General features: G+C 43.8%; 2 protein-coding genes across 3 annotated transcripts; both read left to right on the forward strand.

Annotated features, from left to right (window-relative positions):
* Positions 1 to 1,784: 1,784 nt before the first annotated feature.
* Positions 1,785 to 4,484, forward strand: LOC100844062. The gene is made up of 5 exons (XM_014897959.2): positions 1,785 to 2,392; positions 2,509 to 2,563; positions 2,648 to 2,808; positions 2,888 to 3,277; positions 3,826 to 4,484. The coding sequence occupies exons 1-5, from the start codon at positions 2,180 to 2,182 to the stop codon at positions 4,075 to 4,077; spliced, it is 1,071 nt and encodes a 356-aa protein (XP_014753445.1). The 5' UTR covers positions 1,785 to 2,179; the 3' UTR covers positions 4,078 to 4,484.
* Positions 4,485 to 10,031: 5,547 nt separating this feature from the next.
* On the forward strand, positions 10,032 to 15,710 carry LOC100827158 (arginyl-tRNA--protein transferase 2). Of its 2 annotated transcripts, none has more exons than XM_003568295.4 (7): positions 10,032 to 10,214; positions 10,296 to 10,455; positions 11,253 to 11,291; positions 12,198 to 12,348; positions 12,469 to 13,611; positions 14,647 to 14,965; positions 15,321 to 15,710. In XM_003568295.4, exons 2-7 carry the CDS (start codon positions 10,317 to 10,319, stop codon positions 15,444 to 15,446), a joined length of 1,917 nt encoding a protein of 638 aa, XP_003568343.1. In that variant the 5' UTR covers positions 10,032 to 10,214; positions 10,296 to 10,316; the 3' UTR covers positions 15,447 to 15,710. The 2 variants fall into 2 exon arrangements, with proteins under 2 accessions (XP_003568343.1, XP_010231315.1); XM_010233013.3 differs by having other exon boundaries at positions 10,055 to 10,214; positions 14,647 to 15,001.
* The last annotated feature ends 3,283 nt before the right edge of the window (positions 15,711 to 18,993 follow it).

Raw genomic sequence — 18,993 nt, forward strand, 5'->3', positions numbered from 1 at the left:
AAAACCCTGAGGCTGAAGTTTCATTTTAAAAGATTTCACCATGGTTCTCATGAGTCGTAAGGTCAACTAGTCATACGCTTCGGTTAGTTTTACCTGCGCATTCTGTAATGTCAACTAGTCATACGCTTGGGTTAGTTTTACCCTGTGCATGCTGAATGATGATTCGAGCTTGGTTTCTACCGGATGTTTTCTGGAGTAGCAGATGGGCATGGCGTTTTAAAAACTAGAGCATGGTGATACCATTGTCTAGCGCTCTGGTGAGGGGATAGCTACCGGCAGTGCCTACTAAAAAATGGAGGATCACAACATAGCTATTGGCTGGAAATCACGCTGTCTGGGTAGCAGCGCCAGTGCTCAATTGAATGGGACGAATCGGATCGGCAGGGTGCGATTTGCTCTTGCCTCTCGTGTGCGCTCTCTCCCTCCATCTTGTCCTCCTCTATGCCATGCATCTCATCCTCCTCTCCTTTGCGCTTGTCCTCTCTGTACCTCCACCAGATGCTTTTCATGGAGCTATAAATGGTGATTCCCCATGATGCTGGGCTCGGGAAAGAGTTGGGACAAAGGGCAGGTGCCTCCATTGTTGATGGTTTAAAGGTCTGTCAATATAGGATTCTTGATTGTTTTGATATGCTGCAAACTCGTACCATATGTTTTGCAACGCACATATATAGAAAAAGATGTTGCCATAATTTTGACTGTTGCAAATGATGCAAGCATGCTGGAAAAAATCTATGGTATGCAGAGAATTCCTGTTTGCCCATTCCTGTTAGCCGGTGATATTCAGCGGTCGATATTCCAATAGATAGCCCTCTTTTCTTGGCAAGAGATAGAGCATTGTTCATCATGGGATAATGTGGTCACAATCAATACAAAAGGAGATCACTAACGCAGGAACTTTTGCCCATTCCTGTTAGCTGGTGATATTTTGATAGACGGCCCTTTTGTTGGCCTATAATCGCCCGCTTGCTTCCAATTCCCAAAAGCATAAGGCATGTCAAGTCTTTTATTCACCTTTTTCTTTCTTTCTTTTTTTTCTTTTGTATAAGCTTTATTCATCATGGGATAATGTGGTTTCAATCAATACAAAAATGAACTCATTAAGGACTTCTCCGGATTTTAGGAATTAGAAAACGTAGGAGTTACACATTAGAGTGGATGGAAAATTTTCTATGGAATGTAGCGCAAATGAACCTTAGGAACTTTTTCTATGAGATGTGATACTACAAACCAAACAATCCACATAGGAAAGAAATCCGAAGGATTCAAATCTTTTAAGTTTTCTATTCCCTCCGTCCAATAAAAGATGTCTAGACATGACTTAGTGTATAAATGCATTCAAATTTAATGAAAATTGAGACATCTTGTTGGTGGGAGAAAGTATCAAAGAGGCCGTGATGCAGGGCAGCGAAACAAGCCGCCACCACGCTTCTGAGCCACTTTGTTACCCTCTTTGCCAAGTCGGGAACTGGAGCAAGCCTCAGCATACTTCCATCTCATGCAAAGATCCGTCTCTTCCGATCCTTGAAGCATTCTCCCAACAGTCGCTCAATCTGATACGATGATCCCCGGCAACAAAGATCCATTCCTTGCCCTCAGGTCATAGATCGCAAATTCAGTGACCTGGTTCTGCGCTGCTGCGGGGCATGAGACCAACACGCCTGAACGAAGTTTCCGATGTTTGCATTCGCTGGCCTGTATTTTATCCCGTCTGCTGTCCATTCCTGTTTACGCACTCAATCTGCTGTAAAGAGAGACTTGCGGAATTCGGTGGGCGGTGGCAACAAAAGTACAAAACCCAGGAGCCGCCAATCGAGCTGCTGAGCTGACTAGCTGGACCCGCGAGGCTTCGTAAACGGCTGGAGCGTGGAACTCTCCCGAACACCGAGACGCGTCCTCCTGCCGACGCGCGAGATCCAACGGCCCCGTCCCCAACACAGGCACACACACCTCAACGGCGTAGGCGCACGCACCTGTCCGCTCCTCCCTCGCCGCCGTCCCCACGAGGTCGTGCCGTGCCCCACCGCCGGAATCCGCCCAAGTACCACCACCCGTTGTCTGTTGATTCACGAACCGCAGGCGCAGACTCACTGACACGCCCACCTCGTCGTCACCTCGCCTCGTGAAGCACCTGCGCGAAGCAGGGTTTAGGCCTCAGGGCCAGAGGAAACCCCCATCCATGGAGCCCGCTGCGGTGGCGGCGGCGCCGATCCCGCGAGGCGGGGCTTTCGGGCGAGTCCGGGTCGCCTGCGGCGCGCGGGGGTCGCGGCGGGTCGTGGTGGGCGCCGGCCTCCCTCGGCCCGCCCGCGTGAGGGTGCTCGTCGCCGCGCTTCCGGAGCCCCTCGACCAGCTCTCGCCCGCACAGGAGGGCGCCGCTGCGCTAGACTCAGAGGTTAGTTTAGTTAGTACGCATCAAATCGGAATCGGCGGTGTGCGCCGCCCATGTCTCGTTGTCATAGTCTGATTGATGGCCAAGGTCTGACCGTGTGTGCGTCATTGCTGCATCAGGCTGACGACGTCCATATGAATGCGGCTTCTGCTGAGATTTCTTCTCGCCCTGCTGGTGAATCCCTCTCCTGATTCAGCAAACCTGTTTCATCCTGATTGATCTTTCGGTTCTTACCGTCTGTGCATCTCTTGCAAGCAGTTCATGGGAGTACGGTGCGTGTCAGATTTGTGCTAAAAGAGCAGTGCACCTTCGGCCATAGCTTCCTCCTGGTTGGTGACGACCCTGCGCTCGGCCTCTGGGAGCCAACAAATGCGATAGCTCTGGATTGGTCGGAAGGCCACGATTGGGCTGTAGAGAAAGTAAGACTCAGTTATACACAATGTTTGATGCTCTAGCCTCTTTTGAGTAACTTCATCATCTCGTTTCTTCTTTGTCCAGGATTTGCCGGCCAACAGGCTGGTTGAGTTTAAGTTCTTGCTGCTAGATTCCCTGGGGAAGTTCCATTGGCAGAATGGGGCTAATAGAAGCGTACAGACCGGTGAAACCGCAAAGACGTTGGTGGTCTACGAAGATTGGGTTGATCACAAGAAGCAGAAAGTAGCAGAGGAGGGAGACGCTTCAGTTGGAGTGGTGGAGACAGTTGTTGCCGACAATGGTAATGCCAGAAACGGCGTTGTTTCAGTAAATGAGCTACAAGTGGATGACAATCCAGAGATCAAAGAAGACGAATCAAGTAGTGAGGATGACGAGAACTCAACAGTTGCTGTTATTGCTTCTCTTCAAGGGGAATCGGTGAAGGCACATGAAGATGATGCTGACCAGACAGAGGTAATGGTTTTCTGATATCGGTCACTACCTTCTTCATGTGGCAGACAATAGATATACAAGTAGCTTATTTACTCTGTTTACTACTGAAATCCCACAGGTCTATCAGCTATTCTGCTGGACGTAAGTAGTTCGGTGTACCTTGTATGCTAGCTGTTTGAAATGTGGCCTCTGTTAATTTATTAGTCACTCTATTTCGTTAATGGAGATTGTGTTGTTGCTTGATTAGATTTGAGAGGGAGTCTGAGATTGTAGCTTGGTTAGATTTGAGAGGGAGTGACGATGCAAGTTGCATGTGTCTGACCTGAATTATAGACAAGTGATCGTTCAAAATTCTGTGCCATTTTAGTTTGTTGGAACTCCACAGGTTTTCTGGTCCTATTATGAGAGAACGTGTAAGAACAAGAATTTGATCAGTCATTTCATTAGAAGGTGGAAGGACATGGGTGTAAACTGGAACAGTTCAGGGCTTTTTTTTTAGAGAAGTGTGCTACTAGTTATCTGAATTTTATGGCTATGTCTCACACAATGTGTTTTTCTTTCTGAATCAGTTGATGATGAATGAACAGAAAACTCAAGATGAGCGTCATGATGAAGTAGACACAGAACCGCCGAATGGCAGTCCAACGAAGTGTGCTGATGATGATTATGCTGAAGGAACTGATGATGCTAGCATCTTGACCAAGGATGGCGTTCCAGTTAAGAATGGGTGGACCGGAGGTTTTGAACGTGAGTTGCTCTGGGGTTGGAAGGCCATGCAGCAGCTTCTCATGAGCCTGGGCTTCAAAATGGATGCAACATGAAACATTTCTGGTACTGCTTGCTATATATGCACGGTCACATGACGGTCTGGATGGCGTGTTGCTAACTCTCAAGGATGTAGTAGAAACTAGAAAGCATTAGCAGGTAGCAGCAGCTGGGTATTGTTGCGGCACTCTGTTGTGTGTACAGTCATTGCAACTAGTTCTCAATAAGCTATCATCAGTTTGGTGTCTCAGTAATTAAAGCAGCCCCAGTTTGAGACGATAAAGATGCCATCCCTCTGCTGCAATGCAAAGGATGTTAGCAAATCTTATATTCGTCACGGAAATTAAATTCTGAACTGAACTGCAAGTACTGTGATAATTGTGCTCCGCTGCTGTGTCCGAATGCAATGTAATCTAGCTTTGTTGGAAGAAAAAAAATGATATAGACTCAGGTTTCAGAGGTATCTCTAGTTCTCTACTCATCAGTTAAAGCACCCAGCAAAAATTAATGTGGGCTGATGATCATGATGCTTTCGAAGGACTTAACGCAGCTTTATGTTTGAAAAATTGAAATCAATCGGCACAATCAACACTTTCAAATCATCCTACTCGAATTTATACGATATGGTATATGAAGCATTTATTTCAGCAAGCAAATTGGATCGCCATGGAAAGGGCCAATCATACTATCATGTTCTAATATGTTCTACTCGTAACACTCCCCATTTAAAAATCCTTCTCTCAATCTTCCGTGTATGGATGGCCATCCTTGGACCCATTTAAAAATGAGAATATGGAGATGAAACTACAATGTTTGGATTAAAGAAGACCGTAGACTTGAGCCCTAAAAACTGAGAACATGCTTTTTTTGTTTGAACAGCAAAATACCTTTTTATTTCGTGGAAATAATAGTTACACCATTGAGGAAGAGAGGTACTATGGGGTGGGGGTGGGGTGGGGAGGGGGGGGGGGGGTTGGTGGTTTAAACAAGGCACGGGCAAGGTCTTCGGCTGAGAGCCTGCGGTGAGTGCTTGGACGACGTCCAACGAGTCGGAGTTGATGACCATTCGGGAACATCCTGTTAACGCCGCAGCATGAGCCTCAGCCGCTTCCACATCAGCGACGATATTGATATTCCAGTTTGTTGCTGAGACAAAGTTCCCACGATGATCGCGGATCACTGCGTCCCTGGTCGCAAAAAGTGAGTCAGCATCAAAGCCTGCGTCCACATTCAATTTGACCCAATCTTTTGGAGACTTTGTCCATCCTTGAATCCTCCTTTAAAAGAAGAGGCAGGCTTGAACGTTTGACCTAGACCACTGGCTCACCGCGAAAATGTGCTCTTCCGCTAAATTAGTGGTCCCCTTTCTTGAACCAACTTGGATTGTGCAATAGCAGTCTAGAATAGGCAGAACCACAGATATAACTCAGCAACACCTCCAACCCATAGGCCTACGTGTGTTTTATTAAGTTAGATCGATCATCGTTTCAGTGGTAAGCAAATCGTCCAAGAGACATCAGCGATGACTTTTTTTATCAATCTCGATGATCCGTGCTATGTAGGTCTAAATGGTGTACTAGTGTTCCTGTAAAAATTGCAATGACTAGCTTGTTATTGGTAGTTATGTATATGAAAAGAAAAATGTAAACTTATTAATCTTTACACATTCATAAAAGAGTCAGTTAACACTTAGCAGCGGTATTCCGTCGCTTGTGCACTGTGTAGCTTTTTCTTGCATCACATGTTTTTTCTGCATAACAGGTTGATTTTGAAGAAATCATGTACTTCCTCCATTCCATAATTCTTGTCGAAATATTACGTGTATCTAGACACTTCTTAGAAATAGATACATCTATTTTTTGGCAAATTTGAGACAAGAATTAGAAACGGAGGGAGTAGATGAAAACAACTACAATTCGTACTATCCAATATAGTAGTACTTTCCGGTTTCCTCCCCCTCATTCCCTAGTTCTTCTGCTGTTGTGCCAGTGCGAGACACTTTTGTATTTCCGTTGTCAATAACGGAAAAGGGAGAGATCTCGGGTTGAAAAATTAGTAGTATATCATTCTCTTTATATTTTTGTTTAGCCCGTTATTTAACTAAAACTAGTAATAATTGTATCAATCGTAAATGGTTTGTTATTGATATGTGTCATGTGTTTTGTAGTTAGAGATAAGTCGACATATTTGACAATTGGATCTTAATCCAGCGGCAACACATGAGAGAAGAGAGAAAAAAGAACAGAGATAACACTCTGATTTTAATCCAACAGATCTGATGTGTCAACTAAGATTTTTCTTCTTCTTAAAATCAAACGATTGAGACATAGCCATGTCATAGTATCTAATCTAATACTCCCTCCGATCCTAAATTGTTGTCGAAAATATTACATGTATGTAGACGTTTTTAAAAAATAGATAAATCCATATTTGGACAAATTTGAATCAAGAATTTAGAATCAGAGGAAGTATCTAATTAAAATAGCAGAAATTCTATGGTCTAAATTTTATGAAAGTTATTGTAAGGTTTAGATTTGTTTGAAATCTGATTTGGTTGTTTGAAATTATGGGAAGCCTAACCGGAACAGAAACAAACATCTATCGACGCCATCGCTAACGAGAACCTAGCATCCCGATCAGGACACGCTCTACTCTATCGATCCTTCAATCCTTCTTCGTTCTATACCAACCGCCTGAACCTCAATAATACTCTCCCCCGATCAAATCGCCACCACGCTGTACCTCACGTACGGTTTCGTGCACCGCTGCCGCTGGCCGCCGTCCTCTCAATCCTCAGGTCTTTTGCTATGATTTTGTCGTCTCCGTGCAGTGCATCAGTTCTGGCACCGAGCCGCTGCAGCGCATCAACTTTAGGTAATCTCTACGTCCAATTCTCCATTCCACTTATTCTACCTTTTCTTATACTTCCTTCATCCAATAAAAAATGTTTCAACTTTGACTAAATTTGAATGCATCTATACACTAAGTCATGTCATCTATACACTAAGTCATGTCTAGAAACATCCAAATTTTAATAAACTTGAGACATCTTTTGTTAGACGGAGGGGTATCTTTTCTTTTATACATCTGGAGGTAAACAATTAATAAGACTTTGATCTATGTTTATCAGTTTTAAAGTCGTATAGTATACTAATGTAAGGGTACTCCTTACTAAGGACCACTAATCACTTCAACACCACATAATGATATAGGACATGTGTCCAGTGCAAACTTGCAAAGTATTCACATGAATTAATTGCTAAATGTGTTCCATCCAAATATAAAATAATTTACTAGGCTCTACACCATGGAGGTAATTAAGTATGAGCTTAAATTCTTTGCATGTAAGGGAGCCAATTGCGGGAGTAAAAGCAGAAGATAGAAACATAATTTACTAAGGGACGCTTAATTTGAAAATAAGTAAATAGCTAAATCAACCTATAAAATTAAATGTACCTTTTCGTGTAATACAAAGTTAAAGGAGATAAAAGGATCATCAAATAACTTTCCAAACTATTACTTCGAGTTTACTTCCAAAATCTAATTAAAATAGTAGAAATTCTATGGTCTAGATTTTACAAAAGAGGTAATTGCACCACTTGCTCGACAACTTGAGAGGTGGGAGCAATTTAGTCCAACAAGTTGCGAAATGAGCTCAGAGGTCCAAACCAATCAGGTGTTGACACATGTCCTGTGGTTTTTTTTTTTTATGAAAACCCCCTACGGTTATTACGCATCCCACTCACCTCTTGAGACGTGGCCAGCAGGTCTGGAGAAGGCGGCGCCGACAAGGTGGACGACACTGGGCGAAGCAGGCCGGTGCGGCAGATCCAGTAGAGGAAAGAGGCCAGCGATTCCCGGACAAAAATCAGAGAGAGGGAGAAAGACAATCGAGAGAGAGAGGGGGGGATTCCTGCGCCGTCACGCTCCAGGAGCTCTCCCGATGGGACTCCATCTAGCTCCCACGTGTCCAATTCGGACTAATTGGACTAAAATGCTCCCGAATCTCAACTTTTTGAGCTAGTTTTGCTCATTTTACAACTTGTTGGACTAAACTACTCCCACCTCTCAAGTTGTTGGGCCAGTGATGTAATTACCTCTTTACAAAAGTTATCGTACGGTCTAGATTAAATCAAATCGGTAAGAGAAAATTGGAATCCAAACCGAACCAGACTAGGCAAATAGCACCATGATCCAAAATCAAAAGGCCAGGCTAGCCAATCGTACGACCCAAAACTGTTGTCCCATCGGCCGCATGTTATGCGCCCTCTGCACGGCCAACTCTGCGCAGCGCCCGCCGGGGACGAAGCGCGGGAGGACGGCAAGATGATCAGGGCCTGCAATTACTGATTTAAGCGCTGGCTGGAGGAGGAGCAGCCAGGTCGAGTGACGTGGCACAGCCGTCGAGGCCGTCGTCGTTGTTGGCGTGAGCGTCGGGAGCGATAAGTCGTGCTCCAATCCTATCCGAGTGCAATTTTGATAAACACCCGTATGCATCGATCAAAGACTAGCTATACCTAGCTAGCTAGCCAAGGTACAATACACAACTGGCCAATTAACACGGACGCGATGGTACGTACGGTCGACATCAATGATCACCATGCGTCACATGACACGACGTTGCTCGGAGCTAGCCCTTCTTGGGCAGGCCGATAAGAAGCTCCTGAACGTGCATGGGCGCGGAGCCAGGAGATGCCAGGCGGCCTTGGCAGTCGGCGAGTGGAGGAACAGAGGAGACGACGAGGCGACCGAAGGCTGACAAGAGATAGCTAGGGGAAGCCAGGAGGCGGCAACAACGACGACGGACGGTCGGCGAGCGGCCGCGATGGAATCGCAGAGGCGGAATCGCTAGCTGAGTGATGAGGATAATAGATCAATCCTGTGCAACGCTAGGTGATGGATGAGAAGAACCGATAAGTCCCGTTGGTGAATTATTCTTTTAAAATACGAAATTCGATGCTATTATTGATGCCTAAAAGAAATTAGAATGCAACAGCGAGCGGTGGCGGCAATAGATGAAAGGCATCAACCGACAAGGAAGGAAGGCTGGGAGGCCGGAGCCGCCGGATGACGGTGAGAATCAAAGAGGCGGAGACTGACGCGGAAACGCTGGGTGAATAATGAAATGGAAAACTTAACCTATCAAGTCCTATAGGAAAATTAAATATTTTCTAAAAATATAAAAAATGGTCTAGGGATACGGGCAAAATACGTGTCAACCGTAGCTGACCTAACCGTGTACGCGGCCTAATCTCTTGGTAAAACATGTAATGACTACATAATGTATAATAAACATCTAGTGAGAAGCATCTGCGTCTGTACCATGTTTCTCGAACAAAATAAAAGAATTTCAGATAATTCTTTCGTATGCAAAAATAATAATTTAAATACTACGAAAACACATGTTACATGTACAAGATAACTCTTTAGTATGCACACAATGTTAATAAAAAAACCAATGCTAAAGCATGTAATGGCTATCTAATCTATAGTACAATGTGTTATGAATTCAAACTAATATAGGAATTCAAAACATTCGGTCTTATCATCAGAAGATCTGTATATAAACAAAAATAAAAAACTATATATTTTGGTTAGATAAAAAATATACCAAACATAACATTTCAAAAAAATTGAACTATTCCAAATACAATACTACCTCTTTTTTTAATATAAGGCGTATAACGTCTTGCACGAATATTAACACAACTAAACCGACAATGGTCGGGCACACCTTCCGCACGGCAACTGCAACAGACACTGTGCTTGCGTGTACCGAAGAAGCAATGTGCGCGTTAGAATTCACAAAGGGAATAAAATTATACGACTTATAATAAAAAACAAAGGGAGTGCATCTTTGCGAAATCTTTGCGAACACAAATTAAAACTATTAAAAAAACTATAAAAACATCATTTCATAACAGAAACGCCCAAACCCGCTAGTTTTATGGTAAAATAAAAATGAGGGTCTAATTTGTTTTGTTTTCAATTAGGTATCTGGTCAGTGGTCGCCATCCTGAGCGAAAATCCATCTCCAGTTCTCCACTCCTCTCCGCCGTTCCGTTCCGGTACCTTCCTTCTCTCTTCCTCTCACGCGGGTCGTCGCCGTTCCCGTTCTGCCTCATCTCGTCCCTGCCGTCTCCACCAGTCGACCCCATCTGCGAATCTGCGATTTAGGCCATTGGTTTCTAAGGTATGAGCATTTACTCGCCTATATGATTAGTTAAACCCCGCTGACTTCGAGAAATTTTGGTTGTGCCGGCACACCAACTAGATCGGCCCCTGCTTGTGCGTGATGGCTGACGGCGCCAGCAGCAGTGGCGCTGTGGCCGCCGGAGGCGGAAGCGGCGGCGAGTCGGTGGTGATCGACTACGGCCGGCGGCGCACAACATGCGGCTACTGCCGATCCACCAGCTCCACGAGCATCTCCCACGGTACCATCCCGGAAATCCCTTCCAATAAAAGAAATCGCTGTACTTGGACCTGGATCGGTTCTTGTTGCCTGTGAAATTACTTTTCAGTTCTGGTCTGTCAAGCCGACGCGTTATGCATGCCTAGATCATCCCGAGATGAGTTTTTTAGCCTAGATACTGTTGATAAGGCAACCGATCTATGTTTTCTAATTGGGGTTATCATGTAGAATTGTTTTTCTTTCACGCTATGCTGGTAATGAAATGGTTTTTGTTTGCCAACTGAAGGGTGTGTGTATTTAGTATGTGAATGCTGATTGCTGGCTTTCTTAATCTAGTATATGAATTCTTTAGACGGCTTGGTTTTGGTTTTGTACTTCAGCTTACTGTACTTGAAAGATCAGTCCAGTTCCGCTACCATAAAACAAAACGAAATGAAAAAAATAGGCTATTAACATGCATGTTAACTCTTTAATGTTAATTGCGTTGTTGACATGGACCAAGTTCTGTCTTTACAATATAATTAAATCTTTTACCATCTTTGCCAATACCTTTTTCCTGTTCTTTTTCATTTTCTTATCAAGAATGTGTATACACGTCTATAGAAGCCTTTATCACATCAGTAACCGTGCTTATGTGTGTGTCCGTTGGAAATTCCGTCCAGTAGGTCATTAGTTGTCTTTCTGTGGTCATGTCAGGTTTATTGGGCTAGTCTTAGGCTTGTAAATCATTCATTTCCTATCAATGAAATGTGACGCGAGCTTCTACGCTTTAGAAGAATGAAGCTATTGTGCTACCTTCTTATCCTATTAATATTGCAGGTCTGTGGGCTAACAGTCTGAAAGCTGATGACTATCAAGGTATGAAGATTTTATTTGACTCAGCTTCTTTTTTAAGGTATCACATTTTATGTAAAGTTAAATTAGATGATTCACTTTAAACAGAGACCCATTTTATCAAGGTATCACATTTTAAGGTCTGTGGGTTAACTTCTGATGTGGATTATAGAGACGGATGGTTGTTCTGTTCATGCCTGTAATTTAATGTTATCCTATATGCTTCCCATATTCAAAAGTTGACTCAGCAAATAATAAATGACCACAAATACACACATCATTACTAAAATTGTGCAGACGTCTGGAAAATATAATTGTTCATACCTATCCAGTGTTATTTTGTCCTACCATTACAAGGACCGAAGCTCTGCAGATTTGCAGTTGAGATTTGGTTCACTACGAATGTGTATAAGCACAGTTATGTGTTTTTATTTCGTCAGGATAGTGATACTAGGATATGAACCTTTGTCGATATTGACATCAAGTTTTGTTTTCCTCCATCTAATTAATCCCTGATTGTCCATACTTGTGATGTGATGATGCATAACATAATGATGCATTCATGTTTTACCCTCAGTGCGCTCAAAAAAGACAAATAGGTCCTAACCGTGATATATAAAAACAACAGCATGTAATATAATATCTGATCACTTAAAAAGGGAGTGTACTCTTATTTTTATAAATAGCAATTGGCAACAGGGGAGACAATTTATCCCATGAAACAAGCTATCCACAACAAGGATGCATTTGCTAAATTATGGATTTGATTATAGGCTATATAGAAGCAAGACTGAAAGCTGATTTAGTTAGTCTAGTAAAAATTTATTTGTTTGTATTCTTCCATGTAATATTCACTCTAAATTTTCTCAATCGAATATTTTTCTTGACATGGTTTTCACCATGATAGTAAAATGTTTCTTGTTTTTACAGCTCTCCTTGATCGTGGGTGGAGGAGGTCTGGCAGTTTTCTTTACAAGCCTGAGATGGAACGGACATGCTGCCCCTCATATACTATACGTTTGAAGGCAAGTGATTTCATTTGTTCCAAAGAGCAAGACCGTGTACTTAAAAGGATGCAAAGGTATGTAATTTGTTCTATTTCCTTTTATTTCTGTATATACTCCATAAAGTTTGTAATGTATATCTTCTAGTTCAGTACTTAAATTGCCTTGCATTGAGTCTTCACCTCATCCACGTCCAGGTTTCTTGATGGAGAGCTTGACCCACCAGTTGGAAGTCCACAGTGCAAGACTAACCCTACAAAACGTTCGCACGATGAACCTATGAATTCACCAACCTCAAAAGTATCCAGGGTGTTGGCTTATGAATATCGGACAGCCACATGTCCAAGTTTGGTCAAAGAAGACGAGTTTATCTGTTGCCTGTCAAGCAAAATTAATAAGGCAATAGAAATGTGCTTCCAAAGTGGAATATTAGGTTCTGATGTCCAACTTCCTAAAGCTGTTGTGAAGACTGTTAAACCTCAAGTAAAAAAGAAAGTAGTTGAAGCAGCACAAAAAAACAAAGGAGGCACAGTTCAAGATTTAGTCTACACGTGTAATATAAGTTTCCAACTAGCTGCAGCAATTAGACGTGCATTGCCTGAAGAAAAACATGCAGTGCTAGGTGATCTTTCTCCAAATTATATTGCAGAGAAGCTGGTGTCGACTATGGAACATGATGGAGCAATAGCTGGTTTTGAAGTGAAAGCTTGTAATGGCCATCTGAATTTCTATTCAGCCACCATTCAGGCAGTTCAGAACCATACCAGCATTGATGCAGGTGCTGAAGCTTCAGATAAGTCTACTAGCCCAAAACAAAGCCCCAAGAACAGAAAAAATGCAAGACATAATCAAAAAGCAAGAAAGCTGGAATTTAGCATAACAAGATCACATTTTGACCCTGAGGAGTTTGCTTTGTACGAAAGATATCAGACAAAAGTGCATAAGGAAAAGACAGTTACAGAAAGCTCATACAAGAGATTCCTGGTAGATACACCAATCGTGTTTGTTCCTCCAGTGAGTGGTGATAATACAGTTCCACCATGTGGGTTTGGTTCATTTCATCAGCAGTATAGAATTGATGGAAAACTTGTGGCAGTCGGTGTAGTTGACATACTTCCTAAATGTCTGTCAAGCAAATATTTGTTCTGGGATCCTGACCTTGCTTTCCTATCTCTCGGAAAGTATACAGCTCTGAAGGAAATAGACTGGGTCAAGACAACACAGAGAAGCTGCCCCAGCCTGCAGTACTACTACCTTGGTTATTATATACATTCATGCAATAAGATGAGATACAAAGCTGCATATCGACCATCAGAACTTCTCTGTCCAGTCCGTTATGAGTAAGTTGTTTTTCCTCTTGTTTTGCAAGATATGTCCTTTTCTCATGTAAATGCAATCGGAATAGATCCATTTTACCCTCATGGACTTTGTACTGAGCTTGTAAATCAATCATCAACTACGGAAACCTGTTTAGGATGGTGTGGCATCTAAGGTTGCATATGTGCTGACAAATGCATTGGTACCGCCGAACAGAGCAACCCACAAATCAGCTCCCAAGTGAGCGTGTGCACCACCTGCATCTTGAGGCATGTGCACTGGCTTCCAGTTGGTCATGGGCATCCTGCCGGTATGCATGGATGGTACGGTGCACAGTGAGCCGCCTGGCAGTAGTCTCGTACTGGCACTGTGTCATCTCTCGGATACTCCCATGTTGATTGCCCAATGCGGGAATGTGAGCTTGAGCCCGCCCATTATGTGTGTGGCCAGAGAGAGGGGATCGAGGACAAAACGCACCACCCAAGATCTTGTTGCCGCCTGTCTCTTGGCGTCTTTACCTTCGTTTAGAACTTGCCATTCACCCAAGTCCACTGTCTGACCTCCATTCTCAGTGCAACAGGAGTTCTGATGTCCCTCTGTATGCCCTTGAGGAGAGAGGGGAAGAAATTAAGTTAGAAGAAATACATTAGAGGGTAATATGTTGGTCCCATTGTTTTTTTTTTCAATTTGCTAGTTAGGGGCTGATTCTGGACTCAGTAGGAGTTGTAGGGGGAGGATGCATATAATACAATATTTTTGGTATGGAAGTAAATGGGGCCCTTTAAATTTTAGGTTGTGTATGTTGGAATCAGAGACAGTTGAAAAATGTGTAGGTACATCTCCTTTAAGAAGTTACAGTTAATCATTCTAAATGAGACTTGTTATCACTGCGTATTGTGTGTAGTTCATGCCATATGACATGAGTTCCTGATCATAGGTTAATGAAATCATGCAAAAGTTTCAACTGCTTAAAAATATTTTCTGAAGCTTAAACCATTGAAAGTGCATGTTAGCCATGCTTATGCGTGTCCTCTAATCTTTGACTCCTGACGTTGCAGGTGGGTACGGTATGATGTTGCCAAGCCCTTGCTAGATAAGAATTTGTATTCTGTTCTATCTGATTTCTCCACGATGCAAGATGAAATACCTCAAACACATACCTGTGGTCCTTATGATGAATCTTCAGCAAAAAATGACCACTGTGAGTCTCCCACTGATGAGGATGATGAAGATTCGGACTACGATGAATCGGACATGATGGTTGATGAAGATATGGTTCGTTCAGAATCCAATGCTGATACAAGCGAGGATTGCTCTGACATAAGTGAAATTGAAAATGTTATCATGATCTTGAACAGTTCTCGAGTTAAATACAAGGTATATACACAAATTTGAGTCCCAACTCACAATCAGGTAGACATTAATCTTTCCTTTATACGTACTACTGTTCATTGGTAAAACTTCTGCTATTAAACTATCCATCATTTTGTAAGTCTTTCATATGGAACATCTAACGAAAGCTATCTTTCTGGGTTTATCTAGTTTAACAACCATTTATATTGCATAATGATTAAAATCTGATGGATAGGAAACTGTATTTTTTTTTTGGCCTTTGTTGTGATGTCTCTTATATTTGTAATGGTGTCATTGTGTGGGCGCATATAACTTTTGGCTCATCAGACATGCGAAACAGTTTGTTGATGTCCTTGATTTGCTCGACTTTCTCTTTCAGGAACTTCAGAGTGTCGTTGGGCCAATCGAGAGGAGACACCTCAGTGAGCTAGAAAGGCAATTAAGCAGATACGTCAAGGTTGTAGGGAAGGAGCTGTCTGATCGTATGGTTTATTCCCTTAGCTGACCTGACCAAGTAAATATTTCCTTGAGATGGCAATGCAACTGTTTGAAGGTGCACATGGAAATTAAACTCATCATTTGTGCAAAGTTTAAGCTCATCGATTTGCTGTCAAAAAACAGATGACTCAAAATAGATGCAGACAAGACACATTGTCCGGTGGAACTTTTTTTTTGTCAGTCTTCTGGTTCCCATGGCAATTGCATGAATAGTCCATTTGAACTGTGCATATGGTTTTAGACTATATGTATATCACACATGTTTCATGGCTGTGCTGAAATAAGTGAAGTGTGGTTCCAATTGGGGATTTATATACAGCGGCGGCCGCTTTGTTCCAAAAACTTTGCTGCATCACTGCGTTGTGCTCCACAAAGGATAGCATCTTCGTAAGGACAGACAGGACGCGCGGCACCCCCCACGTGAAGGTGTCAAGCGCCGGCAGGCAACGTGTGACTCGCTGCCAATGCGGCCATCCCGGCACTCACCGCGTGCTAACCGGGTGCCAAATGCATAGTCCAGCAAGCCTAACTTGCTCGCTGCACGATTCTTCGCTAAAGTGGAAATTAGGCTCCATGGCGGAGATCCGTCAGACGGTCGCTTCCATTATTTTATTGCAAAGGACTGCCCCTCTCGGTGCAATGGCAGAAAATCTCATGGGTGCGGTTGGGAGCAACGGCATGGAGTACACGCGTAGCTAGGAAGGGCGCGGTCACAGAAGGGTTGGGCCGTGAAACGTGGATACAGACGTCTTTTAAGAATAGATACATTTATATTTAGAAATATTTGGAAGAGGAGCACTTGTCATGGTTTCAGCGATACGTATCTAGAAACGGAGGAGTTCTAAACGATTCGGGAAATGCCTTTACAGTACCTATCAGTACAGCGCCTGCTGTGCACCAGTGCTCTGTGCAGTCACTGACATCTCTGCATTCACGCTTCGTCTTTTTCTGAGATGCTCCGTACAACCATCTGTTCTCGTTGTAAATATCTGATATTCCTTTTCTTTTCGGTGGAAAACATTTGATACCTCCGTACTGTCTTGAGCGGCCGACTTGGGTACCTACAGCATGGCGGAGGTTCTCCCTTGCCTCAGATATTTTCACCGCTCAAACGGTGTTCATGGCATGACCTGTCGACCTTATCAAGTTAGCTGACCCCGATACCATTACCAGAGGTCCAGAGCAGCATCGACACGCCAAACCTGGCTCGGCTCGGCACCGCGCAGCGTTGGGGGCTGGCTGGTCCGCTGTAGCCTTCAAGAGAGATGAAAAGAAAGAGGCTAAAAGACGATGCCGTTTTATTCTGAGACCGTACAGGAAAGGAAAGCAGGTGGACGAGAAGATAACGCAAGGCACCAACTCCCACAAGCGGTGGACTGACTCACTCGGGAAGGGCAGACGGCTGTCTCCTTTTCCTTTCCTTTGCTTTGGGACAGGCGAGGCAACGAGGCTTTGCGCGACGGAGGAGCGCGCAAGATCATGTCACTGACGCGCGGGATCCTTTGGTGCGGGTCCTGCAGTTCTTCGGGATAGGTGGGGTGGATTGGACAGAGTGATTCCTCGTTGCGGAAAACGGCGCAAACGCCGGCAAGAAGTTATTGGCGGGCGCTGGGTGGCAACTACCAGCAGACTGCGACCGGGATCGTCACGTGGCTTTCCATCGTGAGGTCCTCGGTGTTGCGCGGAATAAGTGCAACTCCAGCGACCCAAATTGGTGTCCAAGAGCTCCTGTTTTGCTCCATTTCGTTGGTCCGAACAAAAAAAGACCGAGTCCGTTTGGGTCTGGCAATGCTCCTAATGGACCACCTATTTGGTCCGGCAATGCATGAGCATTTCATAATTATGGTCACTCCTTCACGAGACGCCTGAACAGTGACCTTCTCATCAGATAGTGTCGTCGTAATAGATGGGTAGAAAGCACAAGTATGGTATGATGGAAGTAGTTGTTGAAAAGAAAAACATGGCCGGCCTTTCTGTTGCGGTCTAGCATGGCTGCACGGGCCTCAATCGAACCCTTACGAATTGGACGCTGGTTCTGATGGATGAGAAGAGCCACACTTACCAGGAGTTCGGTGTCGCCGTCGAAGTCCTCATCGGAGGAGGTGTCGATGAAATGGTAGAAAAAGAACTCCCCGTCGTTGTCCGCCATGGCTTGCGCCACGGGCAGCACGAATTGCAACTCGGGCACCACGACGGCGCCGGCATAGAGTCCACGGTGCGCGTCGGGACAACTCAGCTATGGGCAGTGCAGGCAGCGGCGAGACTAGGTGGCGAGACATGCGGATGCTGAGGGCAGGAATCAGGGTTTGGATATAGGAATGGGGAGGGGCGATTTTGTTCTGGTCGCTGACGGGTGGGGTACTATGAAGCTAGGATGGACGAGATGACGGTTCGTGCTCGGTCCGGGTCGCAAACCTGGCACAAATTTGGGAGAGAAATGGATCCAGCCGGACCGAAAAACGGACGCATAAGCAAATGTGTCGCCCCGCTTGGGGTGCGTGGACTGAACGGACCAGTGCGGCCCGTTTGGATCGCCCCGCTGGAGTTTCCCTAACACAACTAGCAACTGGAATCCAATTCTAGAATAGAGATTCCGCTTCAAATTCCACTTGGACTTCCCCCAGTGCATTGTTTTTTAAGAGTTGTATCTTCAAGTTGTCTTTTACTCATCACTCTGTTTCTTGATAGAGTAGTATAGATTTGGGAGTGAGCTTAGCTCACTTGGTTGGGGGAGTGGGTGTACAATCTCAACACCTGAGTTCAAATCATCACGGATGCGAATTTAGGTTACTATTATACTTTATGGGTCTTTCTTACTATTTTCTATAAGAAAAATAGAGTAATATAGATTTGTGCACTTGAATCAAACATCTCTCATTTAACCACTGATTATTTATATTGATTTAAGAGTAAAATGGTGTGAGCAACTATTGAGCAGGCGTAGAACCAACCAAAAATGAACTACACATTAACGAATAAATCAGAGAAATAAGAAGTTATGAGCTATTTTACGGAACGGTTTGAGGGAGAAATTACTTCCTTCATCTAGATTCTTGTGCATTATATGATCTCGAGACCTAGTTTTATAGGCATGCAGCTTCTTCCAGCCCTTAAATTAGTGGCTAAAATACCTTCATTTTTTGGTTCACATGTTGCCATCCCGCATGCATGCATAATCAATCAAATGTACCTTCTCACGCGCTCTCCTATGTTCCTCACAGGTGCATTGTTAATTACATCCATCTTCTTCCTGTAGTATATATTCCTCTTTTCTTCCTCCTCCTCCTCCAATTTACACTTGCACTTGCATGCTGGGAATTCCTGTTGCCAACTGAAACACAAGTTTTTTATCTGACTATTGACGATTAATAGACTCAACACTAGAGCTATGTTTCACCAGAAAAACTTACACCTTCCATCATATGGATGTGTTCTTTGTCAAGGTATCCAGATTAAATTCAGGGATCACCTGTTCTTTCACTGCCCTTTCATGTTTGCATGCTGGAGATACCTATGCCCATAGTTTTTGCCTCACTTGAATGTGCATCATAACT

The sequence above is a fragment of the Brachypodium distachyon genome, chromosome 2 (assembly GCF_000005505.3).
Source record: "Brachypodium distachyon strain Bd21 chromosome 2, Brachypodium_distachyon_v3.0, whole genome shotgun sequence".
NCBI lineage: Eukaryota > Viridiplantae > Streptophyta > Magnoliopsida > Poales > Poaceae > Brachypodium > Brachypodium distachyon.